The following is a 26251-nucleotide window of genomic DNA, read 5'->3' on the forward strand; positions in this document are numbered from 1 at the left end:
CCGCTAAATGATTGATAGTAACCAAATTGACCCTTACCGGCGGTCTGAAACTCTGAGAGTGTACTAATGGAATGAAATGGACCATTTTTGGTTGGTACAAATGATTTCGTTTGCACACTATCAGAGTTATGGGGATCCGTGGCATAACAAACTGTGGGTCCTTGAATGTTTGACAACCTCTGGTCTACAGTAACCTGACTTCACTTAGTAAATAGACCAGTAATGTTCCAGAATCTTGATACTGATGGCATTAATTTTGCTGTTGTGAGTGTGGATTTATGTGTAGACAGACAAGTGCTCTTGTCCTGCTCAGTGCTCAACTTTCCATGACTCAGCACTACTGTTTGTGCACCTTGTAAAGTCATGACTTTGTCCTGTAGTCATAAATCCAATACTGACTGTTTCTGTTTTTAGACGCACACAGAAGAGCCCACAGATGTTCTCTTTCACCTTTTAATGTATATGCATTAGTCTAATTGAGCTCTTTTACAGTGGAGAAAGTACACAGCGGTACAAATATAACTCCACAGCAAGTGAAAGTTGTTTAGTCACTCTTGTCTCTTTTACTTGAGTTAAATACTGAGTGCTTACTTTAAAAACACATTATTCAAAATTACATTTTCTTTTTAATATCAATTGCTGTATTGTTATTTTGACATTGCATGACATTAAATCTCTGAAACCGCTTTTTTCATTTCAATATTTTATTGACGATTCTAGAGTCTCTGAGTTTACTTCAGTTTAAGTTCAGTACTCCATTATAGGACTTACTTACTTCCCACCACATTATTTTACTGGGAAGCAGAGGTATTTGTTACAACAATTTAAACAGAATGCTTTTGGGACATTGAGGTGGTTTCTGTGGCCATAATTCAATAACTTAAGGGGAAATGCTAATATACTTTCAGTGGTGGACAGTAATGGATTAAATGTACTTGAGTACTTTACTTGAGTACAGGTTCTGAGGATCTGTACTTTACTTGAGTATTAGATTTTGTTGATCCTTAGTACTCTTACTTGAGTACATTTCCAAGACAAATATTTTACTTTTACTTACATTAATTTGTAGGAAGGCTGAAAAGTACTGAGTACTTTTAAACCCACTCCACATCCACACCAATGTTTCGCCATGCAACTCCTTGCGACATGCAACTACTTGCAACCACTTGCAACCATTATCCCCAATGGCAGTTGCAAGGAGTTGCATTGGTGTGGTTGACCTTAAAACGGTTTTGTTGCAAGGAGTTGCGACTAGTTGCATTGGTGTGGTTTAAGTACTGGTGTCGAGTACTTTGTCCACCTCTGTATACTTTAACACTAGAGTTGTATTGCACTTGAATGAATAAATGATATCCGCTTGATTATTGTCAACCACCATGCAGTTGATGAATACCAGGAAAGCTGTGAAACAAAAATAGCTTGGATGCTTCCTCTTTCCTTGTATTTTTCTTCAGGTCATAGCGCTCTCTGGGAAGGTGATCCGATTAAGATAACAGACTATTTCAGGCTGTGGTTGTAGCAGTCTGTGTCAGATCCACTCTTGAGTACATACTGCAAGTGATGGCCAGGGCAAAGTAAATGCTAAAAGCCTGTTAAAAGCTTAACAAATATGAAACTGTGCCTTTATGGGGATTAGACATCATACAGTAGACTTTTTCACCCTGATACCGGACATCCTAAGCAAACAAACAGAAAGTGGTTTTCTCCCCTAATGCAGCGAGGCTTGTTTGAAGAGCATTACTTCATAGATGCCTCAATTTACAAGTATCTGTGCCAAGGTTGACGGTAAACGTGAACAAAATCGTTTACAGGTGACACTCAGAGCACATTTTCCCTTATTGGACAAAATGAGGTGTGTGTGTGCGTGCGTGCAGGCTCAAGTGTTTTTGAGAGAGGAAGTGAGACAAACAGGCAGGCAGACATGCACAACATGAAATACACCATTACAGGTAAAATGTTCCACTTTCAGAGTTAAATTAACACTTTTGCTGGAATAAAAACTGAAATAATTACAACATGGATGCATGAAAGAGAGTGAATTAATGAAAGGAGAAAATAATATATTAAACCATACGGCCACCCCATTAAACAACCACTTAAACCAGATATACTTTGTTGACCGGGTCCCCCAGGGATCTTTACTTGTCCACTCCTTGTTTCCCTCTACACCAAATATCTTCACCGAAAACAGACAATCTACAAGCTCATAACGTGTTGCGCGAGGGTTCATGTGGTTAAACATTGTATTGTACCAAAACATACAACAGATGCTGAAATACAGACCCAGCTGGTGATGGCATTCACATCCACTCTCCAAGAGATCAGTGTAAATTCTCTTTCTGAAGTTTCTCCAAAAGAGAGCACTCTAAACACACAGAGAGTGTGTTTATTCATACTGATAAACAAAGAGACGAGATCCTTCCCTCAAACAGACACAACGTGTTGGAAGTTAAACGACTATAATGGAATTCTTGGCTATGAGTTAAACAGCTGTGATGTTTGATTGTTAACTTCATCAGTTTAGAATACTCTTGTAGAACTGTAGCCGCTATTGGTCATTGTACTTTCCATAAGCCAAAGTTGTGTTCACTGGGGTAAAGTAACTATGTACATGTACTCAAGTACTGTACTTAAGTACAAATTTGAGGAATTTTCACTTCACTGGAGTATTTCAATTTTCTATACTTTTACTTCTACTCCACTACATCTTAGAGGCAAATATTGTACTTTTACTCCACTACAATTATTTGTAGTGGAGATAATTTGTATTATTATTATTATTACAAAACATACAATTGCCACTTCAGCTCTATTTAAACTTTGGCTATTTGAAAATAGCCGATCTACAAGCTTGTAGATCTGCTATTTTCAGATGATTTTAATAAATGTTATACATAATGATACCTTGTTGTAATGGACATCCTGCATAATGAGTACTTTTACTTTAGGTACTATAAGTATATTTTGATGCCATTACTTTTGTACTTTTACTCAAGTAAATTTTGATTACCGGACTTTTACTTGTAACTGAGTGTTGCATTGCAGTATTGATACTTTTACTTAAGTAAAAAATGTAGTACTTTTTCCACCACCGGCTGTGTTGCTCTGTGACTGGTGGTGAAAGTGTATAAAGATTCCAAGGGGGGCCTTCACACACTGGGGCCCTCAAAGATGCCATGGTATATAGATGTGATTGTTTGGGGCTCCAGGGTGACATATTGTCATGATGTGCTCATAATGCCCTATACTGGGTTTACCCGATGGCCAAGTGGTTAGCCCATATAACACATGGGCACAACAAAATGCCGGACCATTTGCTATATGTCATTCCTCTACTCTCTCTCTCTCTCTCTCTCTCTCTCTCTCTCTCTCTCTCTCTCTCTCTCTCTCTCTCTCTGCATGTCCTATCTCTCTCTACTGTCACAATCAAATAAACCATGCTTCTTGCAAACCTAACCGAATGTAATAGGTTTCATAACATATAAAATAAAAAGCTAAATAAAGGGATAAAGTTAGATTTCATGGTTTTCAAGGCTTCTTCAATGGGACATAATGGGAAACAGAGGTGCTCAGAGATACCAGGCCAGAAACAGCAGAAAAAAGTGTTTGACTACAAAATGTTGAATTAATTGAAGGGCTCAAAGGTATACCAGAGTCAAAACACATTTGTTTTTTCTTCAATGCACTCAAGCAACATGTTTTGACCTAAAGCTATAGTCTTCTTCAGGAGACTGTTGAAACACACGCAAACTGTTTTGTTCAATTTTTCAGGGCACACCAAAGCCTGCTCTTAAAAGTACATTTACGGTGACCGTATGCATGTAAACAGTAAACAACACAGGCCACTCTACTGCATAATTATCATCAAATTGCAGTATGTTAGTATTGTTAGTAAGCTATTTTGGCTTGCTGTTTATGTTTCTGCGAACCAATATGACCTCAGGTTTGTGTTAGGAACCACAGTGTGTCACCACTGAGATAGGAGGCAAAGTAAAATGAAAAGAAAGAACAATGCTGAAACTATGGAAACATTTTTATTAATACACTATAAATGCTTCTAATAATAGAACCTGTCTTTAATCATGAGGATATGATGTATTAACTTGAATGGCAATATTTAGACATTTTTAGTTTTCAAATGATTTGTTGTTTCTTAAGGCAATCAAACTGCTATATAATTATAAAAATAATATTAACGATAAAATAAAATGCATTGTCAGTCTAGCATAGTGACTTTTATATCATATACAATTAACAGCATAATTTCCAAGGTAGGCTATGTAGGCCTATTTAGGGCATAGAGTCAAAGGGATTTAGGGCTAATCTCAAGTCTCAAACACGCCCTCTTGTGGTGACCATGCAGATATAACATATCGGTGGTGACTGGCAATGTTGCAAAGTGAAACTACTTGTTTCCCCAGTTAATAACTTCTTCGCTTGTCTTACGTCGACAACTGTACAACATTTCATCATTATTTATACTTAAAATTATTTTCCCATTAATCCTTTGCTAATTAAGATTCACCTTCAAAACGAAGTCGTCTGTTATTTATGTTGCATGTACAATCTGTTGTGGTAGAGTTAGACAGGGGTGAATTCTCCTTGCAGTTTCCATATCCGGTTAGGAACGGATACGGAAATGGTTTATATGTTTGCATGTATTTCTTTCTAAAAATAAACCGGATACAGAAGGCGGGTTCTAGAACCTCTAGAACTCTAGAACATCAAATAGAAACCAGGCTTTCCACGGGTGCTGCACAACGCCCGGTGACGTAGGGTTTTAGGCAGAGTAGGCGGTGCTTCGGTGCACTTCCCTCGCTCACTCATTGGCCAGCCGCTCCATCAATCAACATACTTCCGGACAGCTTTTGGCCACACTTGGATATGACGTCATTGGCACATACAGGAAGAAGAGTCCGTTCCTGTGAGTGTGTTTGCTAGTGTCAACCAACAAACTTCTTACATTATTAATACAGAAATCCCGTCGTGACACTTTTACAGACTCTCACGTTTCACCAGCAGCGTCATGGCCTATCCAGGATACGGAGGGGTGAGTTACACTACATGTGTGTGTTTGTTTAGTGTGTGTTTTGACGTGGATTATATAACAGGGGAAGAGCTGGATGGATGGGGCCTGGCAGAGGGGGTCGTGGGTTTCCGATCATGGGTGGGTCTGATGATATGATGGATCACACACTCATAAACACACATACACACACACTATAGTGGTGGTAAAAGGAGTCACATTTCTTACTTAAGTAAAAGTAGAAATGGGATGTATAGAAATACTCTGTTACAAGTAAAAGTCCAGAATTCAAAATTAAGTACAAAAGTATTGGCATCAAAATGTACTTAAAGTGCCAGAAGTAGAAAGTACTATGCAGAATGTCCCATTTCACAGGTTTCAAATGTATGAAATCTTTTGAAATTTGCAGATCTACAAGCTTGTAGATCAGCTATTTTCAAATAGCCAAAGTTTAAATAGGGCTTAAGTGGTTAATTTATATGTTGTAATAATCAAAATCTACAAAGTAACTAGGAACTAAACCTTTCAAATAATTGTAGTGGAGTACAAGTACAATATTTGCCTCGGAGATGTAGTGGAGTAAATGTACTGAAAATTGGAAATACTCCTGTAAAGTAAAAGTTCCTCCAAATTGTACTTAAGTACCGTAAATGTACTTAGTTACTTTCCACCACTACACACTGCTACAATGTTGCAGGAGAAAGTTAACACTGTTGCATTTACTACAGCCAGGTCCATACTGTATAAGGCCTTATACACAGTCAAATTGTTAATTTAACTGTGATCAGGTTACAAAACGTAGCCAAAATGGTCAAAAAAAAAGATAGTCATTAACACATATATGAATATATAACTCATATGGATACATTAATGATATGAATCTACTGTCCATAGCTCACTGTTTGTAATGTATCACCTAACCCAGTATATGTGGGGATCTGGATGTAGTGGAGATATACATAGCACATACACACTGCTACAATGTTGCAGGATAAAGTTACACAGCACAGCAGCATTTACTACAGCCAGGCCCATATAAGGCCTTATACACAGTGAAATTGTTAATTTAACTGTGAGAGGGTACACATGTATGGGCTAACCACTTGGCCACGGGTAACCCCAATATAGGGCATTTTGAGCACATCATGACAATATGTCACTCTGGAGCCCCAAACAGCACAGGACATTTTTGAATATTTTCCACTATGCATGATTCTTACCCTTTTCCGCTCATCGCATCCAAAAAGTTAAAGGTTTTCTGCACTGCTCTCAGATGTTTTAACTTCTAGCGAAAACTCTGCGTTTAAATCGCTTAAAATGTCAGCCACAGGCTGACATTTTAAGCGATTAACACTTGCGATTAACACTTGTTTCAATTAACACTTGTTTCAACCCGTCAGTTAGATTTTTCTTTTCCCCTAGAAGTTAAAACATCTGAGAGCAGTGCAGACTTTACTTTTGGATACGATGTGCGGAAAAGGGTAAGAATCATGCATAGTGGAAAACATTCAAAAATGTCCTGCTCAAACAGCACCGAGCTGCGTGGAACCTCATCTCGGAGGTATATAGCGGAGGGAGAGGTTCCGATTGGAGCTAGTATTATGGCAGATTATTGAGTCACTGTTTCATTCATACAGTGACAACCAGTCAACTCTTTTCTATGAATTAACAAGACGGCTACTATATCATTTAAGGAAGCTCTAAGCCTGAGACTAGAGCTTCCTTAAATTATGAAAGGTCTAAAGGCCAGACCGCACCAAATGCAACTCCTTGCAACTGCAACCAACTCCTTGCAACCATTGCCAAATGGCACCGGTTTGCAACGGTTTGCAACGGTTTTGTTGCATGGGGTTGCATTGGTGTGGACTGACCTTATGGCCATGAATAAAATAGCCTTTGGTTATTGACTGATATCTCTCACACTCAACTGTCAATGCTGGTAAAACCCGTTTCAACTGGTGACAAAGTGCAGCAACCATCACAGTAAAGTAAACTTAATCATGTGACCACTGTGTTGAGTAACATTACTTGGCATAATATTGGCACCGTGACTGACTGTCACTGCACTCATCTGACCCTATCATTCATGTGGGTGGATTATGTGGACAGGACACACTATACACTGTTGTCAAACCTTATTTATAGTTCATGCACAAGGATGCAATGAATACACTTCAGTTCACACACGGAATACAAATGTTTGTTCAAATGAAGGGACACACACACACACACACACACACACACACACACACACACACACACACACACACACACACACACACACACACACACACACACACTTTTTTAATGCTGTGTGTTCAACAAGTAATTTGTCAATCCAATAGTGTTGAGCTATATATCAATATTTTCTGTATCGTCTTATCACTGTTATCACAATTATATTGTGGCATTTGTTTGATGTTATGAATTTACCATTTGTTTTGTAAAGTAATGCTATAACGCAAAGCCAGCTGAAAATCACAGTTCTAGCTTGACTTCCTGTGACCATGCAGTCCAATCTGATCAGTCAACTACACAATGTGTTTTTTTATTTTCATATTGTGATATTTACAGACATCAGAAGAGAAGGTCTTATGTTTATCGTGATAGTTGTGTTTTTTCTCTAATTCAATATTGAGACAATGTGTACTTTTCACCTCTCTTTGTAGTATGGGGGACCTATGCCAGGCATGCCTCAGGGAATGCCACAGCAGGGAATGCCAGGAGGGCATATGGGAGGACCAATGGGAGGTGGACCACCCCAACAATACCAACAATATGGGCAACAATATGGGCAGCAATATGGGGCACCCTCACAGATGCCCACCAATGACCCAATGTGGGGGTATTTTACTGCTGTAGCAGGCCAGGTACGTCACATTGTGTGTGAGATGTTCTGATACCTATCTAAGATGTAATACAAATAAATAAAATCTGCACGCCAGTGTTCTCCCTTTTGCAAATGGATTTTAGGGTGGTAAAGTTTCGAGACCTTTAGGAAACCACCCTAAAATAAATGTGCAAACGGGAGTGCACTTGGTGTGTGGATTTTAATTTATTTTAATTTCATGCCGAAGTTTTGATCCAGCACTCAACCTAGTAGGTTTGGGATGTGCGTGTCTGTCTTGTGCCTTTTTCTCATCCTGCTATCTAAAGTGGGCAGAGAAGTCAGGTCATCCAGCCTAACTTAAAGATGCAATGCAATCCATACGTTTCATGTCCTACCTATCTGGGACTTGAAACCGGATCTCCCGTGTGGGAGATCAAATATCATGTTGCTCGTTTCAAGACGGAATCACTGCTTTGCTGGGGGGAATACTGTGCTTATGAGCTTCAGGACGTACTACGTGCCAACTAGTAGGTGTCATTACGGGCACCCGGATCTAAATTTCTCAATGGAGGTGTGGGGAGACCATCTCCGACCACTGCAGATGTACTAGTTCTATTGAATTAACATACCCTGCCGTACAGATTGGCTTATTCATTAAAATAAGTTGCGGATTGCAGATTTCTTTTTTTTTTTGGGGATGTGTGCAGTTTTGAGGTACTGTATGGCGCAATATCATCAAGCAAACACGGTTCTGAGCTGTAAACCTTTCCCTGTAATACATTGCCCATGGTATAAATTAACCTGTGTTAAATATTTTATGTAATTGCTACAATGCTATTGCACAAGATTTTCAGTTAAATACAGACATGCTGAAGCATGCACACTCGTTTCAATTCAATAAAGCCATAATTTCCTCGAAGAAAAATACTTGTGCTCAAAGCAAAATACTTGAACCATACTGTCATTACTCACATTGTGAGCTTTTCGCCAAAGACATTTGGTAAAGAGGGAAAACAGGAGGGCGCCAAGTACAGACCTTTGGGGGACCATGGTCAACACATTTAAAAAGGGTAGATACCATTCCATGAAATCTCATACCACGTTACATCCCTAACATCCACAATACTTGGGTTTTCTCCGTATTGCGGTAGCAAGCTGTAATAGTTGCTATGGTTCACACTGATGTAGCGTTATGTGGAGGAAATCCAGGCAGAGTTTCAAATGTTTGTGGCTGCGGAGCGGACCACGGAATGAATGTGAAGGAAGTGACGCAAACAACTCGCAAACCTTATCTGGATGTTTAGCTTCCTTCAAGTTTATTCTGTGGTCACTCTGCTGCTCCAACATCCACTATAAATATATATGTCTCCACCAATGAAAGCTTACACCAGTGCTAGAAGGATGGCAAGGTTTATTGCCTAGAATGTTGGCAATAAAACAACAATAATCCAGCACACACACAACAACATGCAATAACAGTCCATCAATCTCAGAGACAGGGTAAATGTTATGTGTCTGTCTTCAGTGTTTAGAAGGCATACATGATGAATCAGCTCTTTATGTCTTCAGCTGTGGGTGCTGCTAGCGACAACCCGAGAACAGGATGGGTGTGTTCACTACACAAGGACTGTGATGGATGGGTCATGATTTGTTTGATAGAGATGGCGTGTGATACTGTAGAATCAGATCAGCAAGACGGTAGCATAGCCAAGGCTTCCTGGCCTGGGCTCCACACCCCTCCAGCCCCAGCAGGGCAAAAACTTCCGTAGGTGCTATTTCAAACGCCTCTTATACCCAAAGAAGTTCTCCCTAAATGGTGATACATATGAACAGGCTATACTAAGAGAAGCTGACCGGTCAAGAACAAATAACAACAGAAGCTTGCGAAGGTGACGGCTGCACACCAGGGCCTTCTAGGGCCTTCTGGCCAAGTCAGATTTAGCACGTTAGTGTGCAAGAATGAAAGGCCACTCTAGTGTAGCGGTTAGAGCATATGCCTTTTCATGCGGAAGGTTGTGGGTCCGAACCCTGCTTGGGGTCGACGTCAGCAAGGGCATGTGGTCGCAAGGGGTTCCTAACGCCAAATCAAATGGGTTCAGATCTGAATCTAGTCTCCTGTAGGAGGCGTGTCTGAAGCTTGTCCGGGCGTAAAAACAGAGTAAATTCAGGTACATAAAATGCATGCTAATATGGTATGCACATTTGACATTCTGAAAATTCCGTAACTCTTTGCAAGCAGTTAGAGTATGACATAGGATCTCAAGGCTGATCTAACATTATTCACATATATTTGTTATTCAACATTTAGTTGATGTTGATAAATCATGTGATGTAATTTTCCTTTAAATCATATCATTTTTTTCTTTTCATATTGTTTGTGCTTTTCTCAGACCTGTAATCTCGGCACCACTGGAAAAGAGGGTCTCAGCCCTCAGTGTGTTTTCCGATAATTAAATAAAGGTTGAAATTAAATAAAATATTCGGTAGGGATGTCCGATTTTATCGGCCTCCCGATATTATCGGCCGATATTAGCATAAAAATTGATATCGGGAAAATATCGGTATCGGTTTTTGAAAAAAAAAATTTTTTTTTTTTTTTTTTTTTTTTTTTTTGCTTTATAAATAATTTACAGGAGTTCTTACTGTATATGGTGTGTGTGATATGAAATTTGAGCTTACCCTAATCACAATAATCCCCGCATATATCGGTATCGGTTGATATCGGTATCGGTAATTAAGAGTTGGACAATATCGGTATATCGGTTATCGGTAAAAAAGCCAATATCGGACAACCCTAATATTCGGCATACCATTTTCTGTTAAAATCGTGGGCGAATCTTCACTTGACGCCATTATACCACAGTCTCTTGTGTATTAGGACTTAAATATAGCAGTTGCCGACATCTCAAGTCTCCCAGAACCTCCCTAGGGTAGTAATAATAGTCTATATTAGAGATAATTAGAGATAATAGGAATCTGTACATCTTCCCTTGAACCGTCACTCAAATCTCCCTGAAATCACCTCTGTGAGCCTGAGATTGTCCACAGACTTCAGTTGTGATTCAAATGCAGAAATATTATCATTGGAATGTAAAATGTTATGGAAAATCTATGAAAATGGTTTTGCTACAGTTGGTAGGAAAGGGAGGAATGTGAAGCGTGTTTAAATATGACTCACTTTTTCTCTTACGTGTTTAACCCATTGAGACCTGAAGCCGATTCTACATGTCTCCTAAATCTCAACAGTTTTCTGAAAAACCTATGTTTCTATATCAGTGGTGCTCAATCTTTCTCATGTCAAGGACCCCCAAAATGATATGTATTTGGCCGCGGACCCCCATCAAAATATTGTGTTCCAGGGACCCCCAGAAGCAAAGATTTGAGTTAAAAATGTTCACTTTAAAAGAATATGTATTCAAATATTTGCACACATTTTCACGATTTTTCAAAAATAGCAGATATACAAGCTCGTAGCGCGGCACTCGGTGCCGCGCTATGAGCTTGTATATCTACTTTAAAAAAAAAAAAAAATGTAATAGCCCACAGTGTAAAATATTGCTTTTTAGCTCAAATCTAAAAATGACACAATTCCAGGTCTTAAGGGGTTAAATATGACTCACTTTCTCTCTTACGTGTGCAGGATGGTGAGGTTGATGCAGATGAACTCCAGAGGTGTCTGACCCAGTCTGGAATCAGCGGCACCTACAACCGTGAGTCCACTCAGTCACTGCACACATACTGTACGCTGTTAAACACATGAACCTTGGCATCCTAATACTGGGCACGTCACAATGGGCAAACATTTAGCAAAAAGAACTCAGCCATTTTTGGCGAAGAGGGAGGGGGGGGGGAAGTAGACCCCTAGGGAACCCAGGTTAAATGAAATCTACGGGGTTTAAATTGTTAAATGTCATTGGGAATAGTTGAGAATAGACCTGAAGAGGATCCTTGCTGGATTAAAATGTCTCCTGGTTGAAAAGTCCACAGAGTGATCTCTTCTTTGTCCCTTAATGCAAAGGTTTCCAACCCATGGTCCCCGAATCGGTGCTGGTCCACTCCACCTGACATGTACCACCAGGTACACCCGCGAAAAGGCGGACGGGAATTCCTAGTTTATGGATTGTACAAATCTGCACAGTCAACGTAGAGTCTGAACAATTCTGTCACATGACGGTGACATCACTGACGAATCCTTGGCATATTTATAACCAGCATCAAGTGTGTCCATGCTCTAGCTCACTATCGCATGACAGTGACATTTCTGACCAACAATCCTTGGTATCTTAACTCACTGAGTGCCATTAACGTGTTTCACGTGTTTTTACCGCTATTGCGCTGGGTGCCATTAACGTGTTTGACGTGTTTTTGAAAAAATAGCAAAAACATGTTCGAACATGTTTGAAAAACATGTTCAGAACCCAAGATATCATCATCTGAAGATGTGCAGCTCCATCCACTCCTTGTTTAACTTAGAACTGCAAAAGGCTGTATCTCGCTTCCTAAGCACTTTTTTTTTTCTGTGAAAAAAACTCTGGCACTTTTCAGAATCAATTCTGAAACAATTCTGGCAATCCTGGCACTCAATGAGTTAAGTCTAGTCTTTTCAACCAGCGCTGGGCGTACATCACTGTCACTACAAGTGGTACTTTTTCACGCTCGTCGCTCGCACTATTGAAACACTAGCAGGATTATTATTTCATGTCAACAAGGTAGTACTATCAGAAGGTGAAACCCAGGTAAAACCCATTAAAAATATATTTTCACTCTGTAAGTTTAGCGGTAGTTCTCCAGTCCAAAGTCATTTCTGAGACGTGTATATAAGGGGTTAGGACATAAAAATAGATTTTATTTAAATCAATTATCTCTTGTGCTTCTCTGGACATAAATCCAGTATCTGCCCCAAAAAAGACGCTAACCTTAGGGTTTAATGAAACATTTTCATGAAAGTTTGTTTTTTGTTTGTGAATATTTATGGCCCGCCTCAATTTATACTGTACTCTTATCAACCTGTGCCATATTGCTCTGCTATCAACCCCCCTCTTCTCTATCGCTCCTCCCACCACAGAGAGCCTGTCGTTCCCACTCACACAACACCAAACAGAGGAAATGGGCTTTACATGATTTCCTCTTTTAATTGTTAATCTGTGTATATATAATACATATATTCCCTATGAAATCTCCTCATTGCACCAACATTATTCATGTGAAGCGATTTGTTTATGCTTATTTATTCAAATGATGCAAATCGCTATTGTTCAGTTGCACTCTGGATCTCCTGACGGTATAAGCGAGCCGTTCTGACCAGGCACAGTGTGCACTTACTGTAGCTCTCATGTCACATGATGATGACACCAGTGTTCATTTTGTTGACTAAGACTAAAACACTAAGATTTTGATATTTAGTCGATTAAGACTAGACTAAGACTAAACAATTCCAGATGACTAAAGTTGGTCTAAAATTAAATGGTGTGTTATTCAAAAGGCTAAGACTAAATCAGAATTTGCTGTCAAAATTAACTCTGGATGACACACTATTATGTCTCTTCACCGCATGTCAGTCCAAGTGTGACTACAAGCATTTAATTATTAGATTATAACCTGTTTATTCTTGTTTATCCAGTGCTTTTTGGCTAGTGTCGAACAGATGCTGAGTATGTTATCGGCACATCCCTAGGTAACTAATATATCGTCTCTAAAGTTGCAGATTGATAAACTCAAAGCGCGTCGCTTTACGCGTTTTGAGCTTGTAGATCTGCTACTTTTGATGCCTTTGTGTGACGCTGTTGTATGATCAAGTTAATTTATCAAAAACACAAAAAGTTAAAACATGGAGATAGGAGGTTTCTGCCCGACGGCAACGATATTTATTTGTGCCATGAATCAGAGAGTAGAACTTGTGATTATCATGTGATAATTCTGGACAGTGCAGAAGAATCAGAATTGTAACCGCTGTAACATGCATGATGTCTTTCTTGTCCTTACAGCCTTCAGCTTGGAGACGTGCAAGATCATGATCGCAATGTTGGATGTATCTTTTACAACTGTGTGTGTGTGTGTGTGTGTGTATGTATGTATACTGTATACATGCTGTATACTGTATAAATTATAGTTCGATAATATGATTTCACTGGAAAGAACATAAACATAATCCTACTTTCTCATTTAATACTTGAAAGATACGGAGGACTTGTTCTAAAAATGTCAAATAGAAACCTAATCTACCTCTTATTGTGTAAAAGGTATTATCATTGAATGAATTGAAATTCAATCAGTTCTTTTTGTGTGGATAGGTGTCACTTACACTTTCAAATGGGGTTATAACACGTTTAGTAAAACCACTGTACTGTACTCATGCTCTCTGTATCCAACATGACCCAAAGCTGTAGCCGTGTGTGGCAGGGCTGCTTTTGGTGTGTAGCATGAGGGGATCTGAGTTCACCTTGTGTGTGATGTCACCTGGAGGACACACACACACAGTCCTGGTTGTGGTTAATAATAGACGGATGGAGTCATTTCTGTGTGGCCTCAAGCCTCCCAGGGGATATGGATAGAAAAATAGCTTGTGGTATAGAAGGTGTAATCTCTGTGCAACACTCATGCGTGTTCATACGTGTGCTGTCCTGAGGCAGAGGACTGTGGAACTTAGTGGACGGTGGTGCAAGAGAAAGAGTCTCCATTTTTTGCACCCGTCCATTCACCAATGGCAATTTGTGTGGAATTCCAACTCTGTCGGGAGCCAATTAGAGCAAAATTAAACTTTAACACAAAGCCCTTTAACTTGAGAAATTACGTATTTTTGGGTTGAATATGTCATTTCTTCTGAAGTATAAATGAACGTTAAATCTGATTATTTCTTGTATCTCACAAGACAGAAAACTGTGATTTTACATTAGATAAACTCATGCACTACTGTGAGTCAGGCCTGTCTTAACCTGTTGTTGATGACGAGGTAAAACGTGCCTGAACACAACATGCCTGGACCTATCACGATATTTCTGGAATCACCCTTCTATGTATCAGCGATTAAACCTTAACCAGACTCTCTCCAGAGGGATTACACGGGCAAGATGGGATTTAATGAGTTCAAGGAGCTGTTCACGGCTCTCAGCGGCTGGAAGCAGAACTTCATGATGTTCGACCAAGACAGGAGTGGAACCATGGAACCCCTTGAGATGTCCCAGTCCATCTCCTCTATGGGTGAGTGTTCAGAGTTCAAGGTCACGACTCCTGTTCATGTTGTCACAAGTGGGGAAATTTGGCATGCAACATTATGACACGATGCACAAATAAGCCACAGGAAATGGAGAAAATGAGGGCCCTGGGTCAGATACAGGAGTCTGGATATGGGGTAATTGAGATGTTGGAACATTGCTCAGAGAGATGATGGCTGTTTAATTATGCTTAATCGTGTATTTAATAACCCTTGGGATAGTTAACCCACACTTAATACAAATTAATTAGGATTGAATGTTTCGATTAGGTTGATTTGTCACAAAGACAAGGACCTATTGGGCCTCATTCATTAACCTAGTTGTACATTTTGTGTATAACCTGGTCGTACATTTCGTGTACATGGCATAAGTCAATTCTGAAGTGCGATTTTCTATAAATAAAATGCTCACATTTGACATTATAACACTGGAATCATCGGATCTCTGCGATTATGATTATGGACCAGATCGCGCTTTATTGATTACGAAGGAGAAATCAGTCCTTTTGATTAACAACATATCCTGTCCTATGTCGGAATGGATCTGGACACAGCCGGATCTCATCCATACTGTGTCCTCATCAGATCGTTAGACATACAAGCGTGATGTGGTCAATATTATAAATTAATAACTAGGGATGTCCGATATTATCGGCCTCCCGATATTAGCATAAAAATTGATATCCTGAAAATATCGGTATCGGTTTTTGAAAAAAAAAACATTTTTTTTTTGCTTTATAAATAAGTTACAGGAGTTCTTACTGTATATGGTGTGTGTGATATGAAATTTGAGCTTACCCTAATCACAATAATCCCCGCATATATCGGTATCGGTTGATATCGGTATCGGTAATTAAGAGTTGGACAATATCGGTATATCGGTTATCGGTAAAAAAGCCAATATCGGACAACCCTATTAATAGCGTGACATGGAGTTGGCATGAAAGTCCAATACACGAAACTGAGGCCACACTTGAAGACACGGCAAACACGGGGGGGGAGTTAAAAAGGGGAAGTTAACGTTGCGTATATGTGCATAAGTACAAAACATTTGCAGACCCGAGCTTGGTGAATGAGGCCCATTTTCTTGTCAATTGTCCACATTGATCTAATGGTATTAAATTGCAACTCTGCCAGTTTGTATTACCTGAATGCTATCATTCTGCTGTGAGGAGGACATGTGGAAGTCTGACATAACACTTCTCAATGTGTTTTATGTGTCAAAAGCTCACTCTTAAAGGTGCTTAAAGGCACAGTTACTGACTGCACATCCCATCAACGAGGAAGTGACTGGCTTGTTGTTTTCGTCGCGGTACGTTTGGTGTGCATTCTCTTGGATTACCCAAATTCTGGAGGATCAAATGCATGCATAATTCATAGGATGTAGAATGCTAAATGAGGGCAAAGATAGAGCAAAAGAAAAGGGTACCGTAAATCTCCTTAAGGGACGTTTGTGGGGGAGACAAATAATTTATGTACAGTACACTTATTGAACAGCGATATGTTTTCCTAGGTATTTAAACCACACCATGCGACATGTGGGACAAATAATTTATGTACAGTACACTTATTGAACAGCGATATGTTTTCTTAGGTATTTAAACCACACCATGCGACATGTGGACAGGGACTTTAACTTAGTCCTCTTGTTACTCAGTCACTATTCAGTGACACACACACACACACACACACACACACACACACACACACACACACACACACACACACACACACACACACACACACACACACACACACACACACACACCTGCCACCCCCTTAATCCCTGCCCTGCTTATCAGGTAATTTGGATCCCCAAACATAACATAACGCAGCAAGCACACAAAAACGGCTGATGTCACACGCATGCACACACGATATGGAGGGAGTTAACCTGAGCACTATAACATGCTTATTTCGGTGTTGTATGTTAGAGGAATGACAGTCTCTCGTTTCACTCTCCGTTTCATTTTGGGGCCCATTCTTTCTGGCTCAGACACAGTACACACAAATCACAAGACCAGGGAGGAGAGCCCGGGGCACGTACCCAATACATGATACAACCATGACAGACACGCACTAACGCACCATAATTAATTCAGTCATTATTTTTGGCAACTATCTCAGAAATATAATCTTATTTTGCCTATAATCGTCCAATGTTGCCTATTGTAGTTGTTCTTAAAGTTAAATGTAAAGAATAAATCATTTATGTTTATTATGATGCTTGGAGCCCCCTCAAGAACGTTGTGGCCTACGTGCAGTATGTGATGCACGTATGCGTAACAGTGGCCCTGCATAATGTGACCTGCAACATCATTTAGACTTTTATATTCATGAGTGGAAATGGCACAATCTTGGTGATACATACTAATATTACATTTCTACTCCAGTTAACAAATGACCCTTAACTGAAACCTATGCATGATATGGTGATAAAGCTAGTTTATGACAATCTGTTCTGTCAAACCTGTTGATGATATTTTAGAGCTTCCAAGCGGTCAAAAACGGATAAAAGCCCAACGCAGGCCAAATATTGCATTTTTAACCTAACACATGATTTGTGACTTGACGATGTAATGGGTCACATACTGTTCTCAACCCTTTCTGGATCAGGGCCCACTTGAATATCTCAAAAGCATTCACTTTTCCATCTGACCACTTAACACAGCAGCCATTCGGCTGCCGGATGTCATTTTGTCTGTCTCAGGGGATTGAACCTGTAGTTTTGCTCTGTTTCAGGATAATCTTTAACTACAAGTTTATTGTCTTTCTTTGTTGTGATATTCCAGGCTACAGAGTCAGCCCACAGTGCCTGAATGTGATCATCAAGCGCTACAGCAAAGCTGGAAGAATCTACTTTGATGACTACGTGGCCTGTTGTGTTAAACTCAGGGCTCTTACAGGTACCAGACCCAACAGTCATCATCATCTTCCCCCTCCTCATCTTCATTCTTGTCCGCATTGAGCCATCCGCGCACAGCGCGATGTTTGCTTGTGAATACTTGTGAGCATTTTTGGGTCATTTGGCGTGACAGGATGACAAGTAGGGCTGGGATCCAGAACCAGTTCCAATATTGAGGATCCGGAATCGGTTCCATCACATTTGGAACCATTTCCGGTACCGGTTCATCACACTTGCAGAGCTGGTACAGTATGTGGACCACATGTCTCCCATACAATTATAATACCGGTGGTTCTCAAACTTTTTCATTTCAAGGACCACCATAACTCTGAGAGTATACAAATTCCATTTGCACACTCCAGAGTTACAGACCTGTAAGGGTCCATTTGAACCCCCCGCAAGTAGCCCAGAGGATCCCTGGACCTCACTTTGAGAACCACTACAGTAATATGTATGCAATACTGTATAATTGAGTTTATCAAACATTTTAAGGCCAAAATTATATAGTTTGTTTATTTTTAATATAGTAATCGTGTAAGGTAACCGTTTAGGAATCAAACCGTGAAGAAGGAACCGGAATCGTTCAAATCCTAAAGGACCCTAATAACAAGTGCATGAACACATGCCCTGGTGGTGTAGTGTTGGCTCTGGTAATGTTGTGCTATAATAATGTAACGTGGCTGGGGTTTTGAAGCCACAGAAACAAGAACCACACGTAAGTTGCCAAGAACATTGAAATCCATGGATTGGCAAACAGGCACCTGGCATTGGCGAATAGACAACACCTAATCTAGGCTTATGTGCAATGAACACAAAGGACCTTGAAATATTCCCTTTCTGGGGCATTCTAATAAGACCTGTGTTGCATGTTCTTCTCTATATCTCAGCTTACTGTGGACATCTCTCCCTCTATTTGATTTGTTATTACTGTCTGAAGCCGGAATAAAACTGTGTTTTTTTTTGTATCCTGATGGCTCTTTGGTACTAAATTAATTTCCGCAAGGACAATAAAGTATCTATCTACAGCTTAACTCAAGACCATAAGTTTTATTGCAAAATGATGCAATTTGCGAAAGGAAATTGAAACGTACTGTACCCGTTAATGAGGTGCTCTGGCACACTGGGTTCTACTCAAGTTATGTTCATTGTATACAAGCTCCAAACACCTATACGCTGAGTCAAATGTGAAATGCTTAGCGTGCTGTGAGTTGACTGTGTGCCTCTACTCTGCACAGACAACTTCAGACGGAGAGATTCTATGCAGCAGGGAGCTGTCTCCTTCCAATATGATGATGTAAGTCTGTCCGTTTCCTCTCGCACACACACACACACACTCTCTCTCCCGGCCGCATGCAGCCTTGTGTTCTCACTGAAACTATTAGTACCTGAGGCCTATTTTACATTTAGTTGAATGGCAGTGTCGCATACGAAAATACCCAATCTACAAGCTCACAACGTCCCGCAAGCTTGCGTGGTCCGTTCACATCTAAAAGCCACTGGGGGCAGATGGCTGTTATATCTAGGAACACAGTCAAAAGCGCTATTCCAAGCCTAATAAGGCTATTTTGGACCCATGCACTTTTAAGATAGTTAGTGTAGGTTCATCAAAAAGTAAGCCACTTAGACAAATTTATACTATATTGTGCATACAATTAGGCAGTTTTATGCATGGTACAGTGGTCAGTTCACATCTAAAAGCCACTAGGGGCAGATGGCAGTTATATCTAGGAACACGGTCAAAAGTGTTTTGCCTGCAACACTGTTGCACATCTAAGTATGTATCAGTCTTTATTCTTCTCTTTAAGTAAAACAACTTATACATAATTTTACGATTCATAAATAATCGATCTTCCTTCCTTTCTCTCTCTCAGTTCATCCAGTGCACGATGGCCATCTAAATGCTTGCTGTCCCTCCAACGCTGTTAAAGGTCAGCGCATTTGAGAGCGACCCGTCGGTGGTCTCTGCCCACTGCCCCGGAGGAATGCAAATGGAGGTTAGACCACTGGTTCTCAACGTCGGGTCCGGGGACCACCAGCGGTCCAAATGGACACTTACGGGTCTGTAACTCCGAGAGTTTACGGTGGGTTATCTCGGGGACCCCGATCTACACCGTAAAATCCGGAGTGTTAATTTAACTCTGAGAGCGCAACAAATGGGATTTGTTGTGCTCTCAGAGTTACAGACCTGTAAGGGTCCATTTGGACCCCCGGTGGTCCCGGAACCCGATGTTGAGAGCCAGTGTGTTAGAATAACCGATAGACGATAGGCTGCCAAGGGAACATAATAACCGCCAGTTGTTTGCTTGCTTTACCGCTTTACTCTTATATGCTGCAGAGAGACACGCTGAACATGTCTCGGATATAGACGGACACGGCTACAAGTACCTGTTTGATTACATGCTAATGCTAAGTATAAATGAAACACTGATGTGATATGTGTTGAGGATATAGTATTTTCCCACTGCAATAGTGCCATGGATCTGGGTACCTTACTTTGACCACACTGCACTCAAGCCCAATGCCTTTTACAAAACTGGATTTGAAACCAAACCTAAACGGACCATGCTGTGGCATTATGGGTAGGATCATGGAACACTTGCGCACTGTAGAAAATGCATAACGGAGGATTATAACATACTTACATTGATACTAATCTGTGAGTCGCCTATTGTGCCATCAACTACTCTGAATGTACGTGTTGACCCCGTCTATATGTGCCGTTGTAAACTTTTTCTCTAATAAGATTTCACTAATAGTGAGACAGCGCCATATTTACTGCTTACAGATTTACATATCCTCTTACATTAAATGCCTGTAAAATCTAACATATAATTCCTGGTGCCAGCATCTTTTCACGTGTTGTGTGTGATGCTATGTCTGTGCCCAGGAGAATTACAAAGCATTTCTTTATTTTAGGGAAGAAGAAAAAAAAGATTCTTGAATTAATGACCTTAAACAAATGTATTCTAGATGTGTGTGATGGCTAGACAGTTAAAGGAGCACTAAGTGTTTTCCCCCAAATGTTCTTCCTTGCATTCTACAACAACCGTTCTTGGACTCGGCCTATTGGGGGCACCTGAGCCTTATGGTCACAAGGTCCGAACATGGTGGTAGACTTGGCGGCCTGCTATGTAGAATAAAATAGCTCCTTCTAAGCCTAAAATCCTTTTTTGAATCATCTGTGTGAGTGTACATTATTTAAATCAATTAAAAAAATATATACATTTTTGTATCAAATCTCACAATCTTTTGGGGTTAAACAAATCATTTAGTGCTACTTTAATAATACCGTTGATAACAAGGTATGAAGATATGTGCCACTGTGCTGAGATAAATATGCACTGATAATCATTACTAATATACCTGGACGCATGTCAGCATTTTTTTATTTTTTTATTTTGCAGATATTCAAAGTGTTTGTTACTTGAGTGAAAACGTTTTGTTTCAGATCAAACACAAGTCTTGTGTTTGTGTTAAAGTGAGTTCTGCCTCCATATGTGCTCAACAAAATTTTATATTGTTATTCACCAGTAAACTCATTTTTGTACTCGGTATGCATTTGGTTTATTCATTATTTTACATGTCTCAGTATTTACTGTGTGTGTGTCCGTGTCCTCCACAGAGGACAGAAAGCGTTCCAGTTATGTGCATTATCTTGTAATCCATCCATTAATGATTTTCATGAGTGTCATCTTAAAGGAGTAGTTCACCCAAAAAAATGACTTATTTTCTATCAATTGGACACCCCATGAAGCCTTGAATCCATGGATTTATTTTTGTTTTTGTGGAGCCAATAATTTGATTCCTGTCTCCTACCGGCTAATGTATCCGGTAGGAGACACAAAGTCGATTATTTGTGTCTCCTACCGGATACACACCCGGTCATCAAACTGCCAAACTGAGAACTGCACAAGGGCTGTAGCCGCAAGCAACTTGGATGCTATAATGCATATATATATATATATATATATATATATATATATATATATATATATATATATATAATCCAAATATTCAAAACGAGCGCTTCCAAACTCTAACACTTAGAAAAAGAATCACGTGCACGCAATTTATTGATACAGTCAGACTTTTTGGTTTCAGTGAATGGGCAGTCAAGGGTAGTGGTGGAAAAAGTACTCAAATTCTTTACTTAAGTAAAAGTACCAATACTGCAATATAGAAATACTTTGTTACAAGTACAAGTCCAGAATTCTAAATTTACTTCAGTAAAAGTACTATAGACCACCGAAGTCCTGACGTCACTCGTTCATCCCCAGGTTCGTAAAGTAATTTCGCTATGAAGAATAACATTGGGTCATCATAGAATCGTGTCATATAAGAATTGTGGTCCAAAAATAAACAAACTATTTCTGGCTGCGTCTACATTTTAATGAAAGCGAAACAGAGGTCATGGTGTTAAGACCCAGCACAGCCCTGTGACACCTCCTCTCTGGATCTGGGACCCCGAGAGGTTTATTGTGTATAGTGTTACTCTTAGTATATATTTTTGTTACTGAGTGACAGCACCTTGGTTCAAGGCTGTTGTTTTAACCCATTAAGACCTAAGACGATTCTTAAAAATGTTTTCTAAATCCTATCAGTTTTTTGGAAAAATAAATAAATAATTCAAGATTTAAAAAAAATAGCAGATCTACAAGCTCATAGCGCGGCACTCGGTGCCGCGCTATGAGCTTGTAGATCTCCTACATCAGAGGGTTGTGTCATCAACCATGAGGAAATACCTTTAGAGGGATACCAGCTAGATCCAACAGAGTGTACATGAGATCTCTGTCTGTGACCGTGTCTCAGTCACACAAGATTGAAGAGGTAACAAGATGCCAAAGTGCAGCGCCTGAGTGGCATTCGCTCCGGAAAGAGAGGGTGACGGCTTCAACATTTAGAGAGGTAAGCCACGTTAAGAGGGCAGAGTTCAGCAGAAACCTGGCTGAGAGGATCATCCGCAGAACACATCAAACCACACAAATGAAGCGAGTCCGATCTGGAGACACGGGTGCAACCCAGAAAAACATTAACTTAAGGAGATGTGATGCACCTCCTGTAGCATATGGATATAACTCTCTCTTCTTAGCAAGAGGTTATCAATGTTACCTCCTCTTCTTGGAGTTTTAACATGTTCTATACCTATGTATCTCATATATGACACCTAGAGGCCTAAATCAGGAGGATGAAATAAGACACTTCCTGTGAAAGTAACCTCTAGTCACTATTCTGGGGTGCAATTATACCTCTCCCCAGTTTTAAAGTGACTTTCATAACATTCTTAAGTCCAAGTGTAAAACTATTCTGGTAATATGATCCTTTACTCTGGTGCCAGCTTGCCTCTGTGAACATGCATCCTACCAAAGCTAGTCTCTGCATCATTGTGTTGCTTAATGGTTCCTTGCTTTTTGTTTTTTGTTTTGTCTTTTGCTTTATTGTCATGTAGTGTATTCTGTCCTCCCCTTTTGGTGTTAGTCTTGAATATCCCTTAAATAATTTGGGAAATTCTTTTCCTGTTTTTTGATATTCCCTACATTTGTAATTCTGAGTAATTCTACAGGGACTATAGATGTTCTGAAAATAGAAATATTGAACCTTGAAATTCTGACTAACCACAGACCCAGACAGGCCACTAAGAATACAATTGGTTAAGAAGAACAAGTAACCATAGATATGTTTTTAATTGTTTTTAACTGGTTTGACCTACGGGCATACAAATAAAGTAAAATAAATGTATATGTGACGGTGGCCAGGTTGTCACATGTAACTTGCCACTTCTTTTTAGAATGCTGACACTCTTTACTTTGTCTCAATAATAAATAAATAACAATACACATTAAACTCACAACAATAAAATATCAGTTGCACGGTAAAGTGCGGGGTGCGTAATTACTGTGAGAATAATACTGTTTGTTAGGTACTGCAAGACTACGCCACCTTTTTATTTAAGAGGTAGGGTCCTCTGTAACACTCTTTCTTAGGCTATTCACAGGTTCGAGTTTACCCAGGTAAGTACAATACTTTTAAATGAGAACAACACTTCAACACATATCCCTTGGAGAAAGCTGGACGGAAACAGGTTTGTATAAAAAGGTAATCTATTTTATTAAGCTAATACAGTGGCGTCTATAAGCCATAAAATATTGAAAAGCATAAACAAAATATAACACTAATTCTAAAACCTCAACCTCCTAATGCGCCCACTAACTAACTAAAATACAGGAATACAGACAATCACCAAACACTAAAAACAGACAGGGCTTGTGCAAACTATAGCAAATAAATAATGAATTTAGCGTTAAAGTGCCAACTATTACTGAAGCAGTAAAGTGCCAAGTGCCAATTCAATTGCTATATGTCATATACTCATCACGGTTCAATGCAAAAGGTGGGAATGTCCTTATATGGGGTTTAACTGGAGCGGGGGTTTAGGCCAGGAATCACTGTCTCTTCTTGTCTTCGTGCGTATTGCCTGCAATCATAGAAACTAGAACCAGTTCATCTGTTCAGGTATATTTCACATATGAGGTTTAGGACCGTGGGTTTATAAAGGTAACGTTGCATAGAAGGACACTTACTCGCCCGCCAGACTGTACGTCTGGCTTTGAGGGTGTGAAGCGCGCAACGTTATCGCCACTGGACCTCTCCTCCGTTCCTTGGTTCGTCTGTCTGTCCTCCCCGTCTCTGCTGCTACTGCGCCGTCTGCTCACCGTCCGCTGCTGGTGGCTTGGTACGTGCCGCGATCACTGTATTCCCCACCTCTGCTCCGTGGTATGTCTGCTCCTCCTGTGCACAACCGTCCCTTCTGGCTGTCACTTCCACACTGCCCTGTGTGCCTGCCTCTCTGCTGTCCAAGTGGCTCGCGCTCACTTTTGAATAAGGTGGGCCACACCCTACTCCGCCCTCATTCGCTCTGCCACCAGCGTGACCTGGGGACATTGGCCGTCCGCTGTCACAAGGCCAATGTCACACAGCCTATAGGGGAGTCCAATGTCAAGTGGCTCGGGGACCGGGGGGAAATACATTGTCAACCATAAAACATGCAGTGCAGAAATATAGTTAAGAGAATGATGTTTTTAAGTGCGTAATACAGGTTTTTCATCATCAATAAAAAATGTTACAATTTGGTTTCACCCCCCTGCTTTGACCCTGTCACATCCCCCCCCACTTTTCCGTTGCCAGTCCCTGCAACTGTCCCTAATCATGTCCATACCTCTGGGGTGGCTGGCCTATATTTGCTCTTCCCGAGCGCCGTGGCTCATCTGGTGCTCTCGGGACGGAGAGAAACCCATAATACTGCGGCGTTGTTGCTTCTACCTGCTCGGGCTGCACTACAGCTGGGGGGTCCTCGTGGGGCGACCTGGGGGCTACACACACTTTCAACGCATTTCTATGTATGGTCTTTTCTCGCCCCCCCTTCTCGGGTCTGACTCGGTACACCAACCCCGTAGCTCCCACCTGTTCCATCACTGCGTAAGGCTCGGGGTCCCACCACGTACTCAATTTCCCCTGGCCATCTCTCTTCCTATTTCGAATCCACACTCTCTCTCCTGGTAATAGGGGTGTAATACCGGCCCTACGGTCATAAACCTGCTTTCTCCTCTTGGCCGTTTCTCCCATCCTCTCCCCTGCGGTCCTATAAGCTGTCGCCATTCTCTGTTGGTGGTCCTGTACCCAGCCACCCACTCCCATGCGCTCTTGCGCTGACTGCACTCCTAACTGGACATCTATAGGGCGCCTCAAATGTCGGCCAAACATTAAGTAGGCGGGGGCATAACCCGTAGCACTATGGATCGTGTTGTTATAAGCATGAACTAACTCGGGTAAGTGCTCATTCCATCTTCCTTGTTTATCAGTGTCTAGTGATCGCAACATGTTCAGTAATGTCTGATTAAATCGTTCCACTCCACCGTTCCCAGCCGGGTGGTACGGAGTGGTGCGACTTTTTGCAATACCATAAGTCTGACATAAATGGTGCATTAACTCGGACTCGAAGTTGGGGCCTCGATCTGAGTGGAACCGGGCCGGACAGCCGAACGGCTGGATAATATGCGTCCATAACGCACGGACAGTGGTGTGCGCAGTCTGGTCTCGGGTGGCAATAGCCCAACTATAACGGGTGAATAAGTCAGTAGCTACCAGAATGTTTTGCCACGCATCAGCAGGCCTACCTAACGTGAGGAAATCAATGGCTATTACTTCTAGTGGATATGAGACTTCAAAGGGTTGTAAGGGGGCCCGAGGCTCTGACCTGTTCCTCTGCAGGCTGCAGGCGACACA

The 26251-nt window shown here is 40.7% G+C and overlaps 1 protein-coding gene across 1 annotated transcript; it reads left to right on the forward strand.

The window, feature by feature from the left end:
* The first annotated feature begins 4892 nt into the window (after positions 1-4892).
* Positions 4893-21523, forward strand: LOC311040395 (grancalcin-like). Its single transcript, XM_084050652.1, has 8 exons — positions 4893-5050; positions 7696-7896; positions 11497-11566; positions 13841-13884; positions 14906-15053; positions 17859-17972; positions 19207-19265; positions 19843-21523. Exons 1-8 carry the CDS (start codon positions 5027-5029, stop codon positions 19867-19869), a joined length of 687 nt encoding a protein of 228 aa, XP_083906778.1. The 5' UTR covers positions 4893-5026; the 3' UTR covers positions 19870-21523.
* The last annotated feature ends 4728 nt before the right edge of the window (positions 21524-26251 follow it).

Source organism: Gymnoscopelus microlampas (genome assembly GCF_963454915.1).
Source record: "Gymnoscopelus microlampas genome assembly, chromosome: 24".
Lineage (NCBI taxonomy): Eukaryota > Metazoa > Chordata > Actinopteri > Myctophiformes > Myctophidae > Gymnoscopelus > Gymnoscopelus microlampas.

Coding starts and splice junctions, on each gene's coding strand:
- LOC311040395 (XM_084050652.1), top strand. CDS start 5,027: ATGGCCTATCCAGGATACGGAGGG. Junction 11,567..13,840: donor AATCAGCGGCACCTACAACC/GTGAGTCCACTC, acceptor TTGTCCTTACAG/CCTTCAGCTTGGAGACGTGC. Junction 15,054..17,858: donor CCAGTCCATCTCCTCTATGG/GTGAGTGTTCAG, acceptor GTGATATTCCAG/GCTACAGAGTCAGCCCACAG.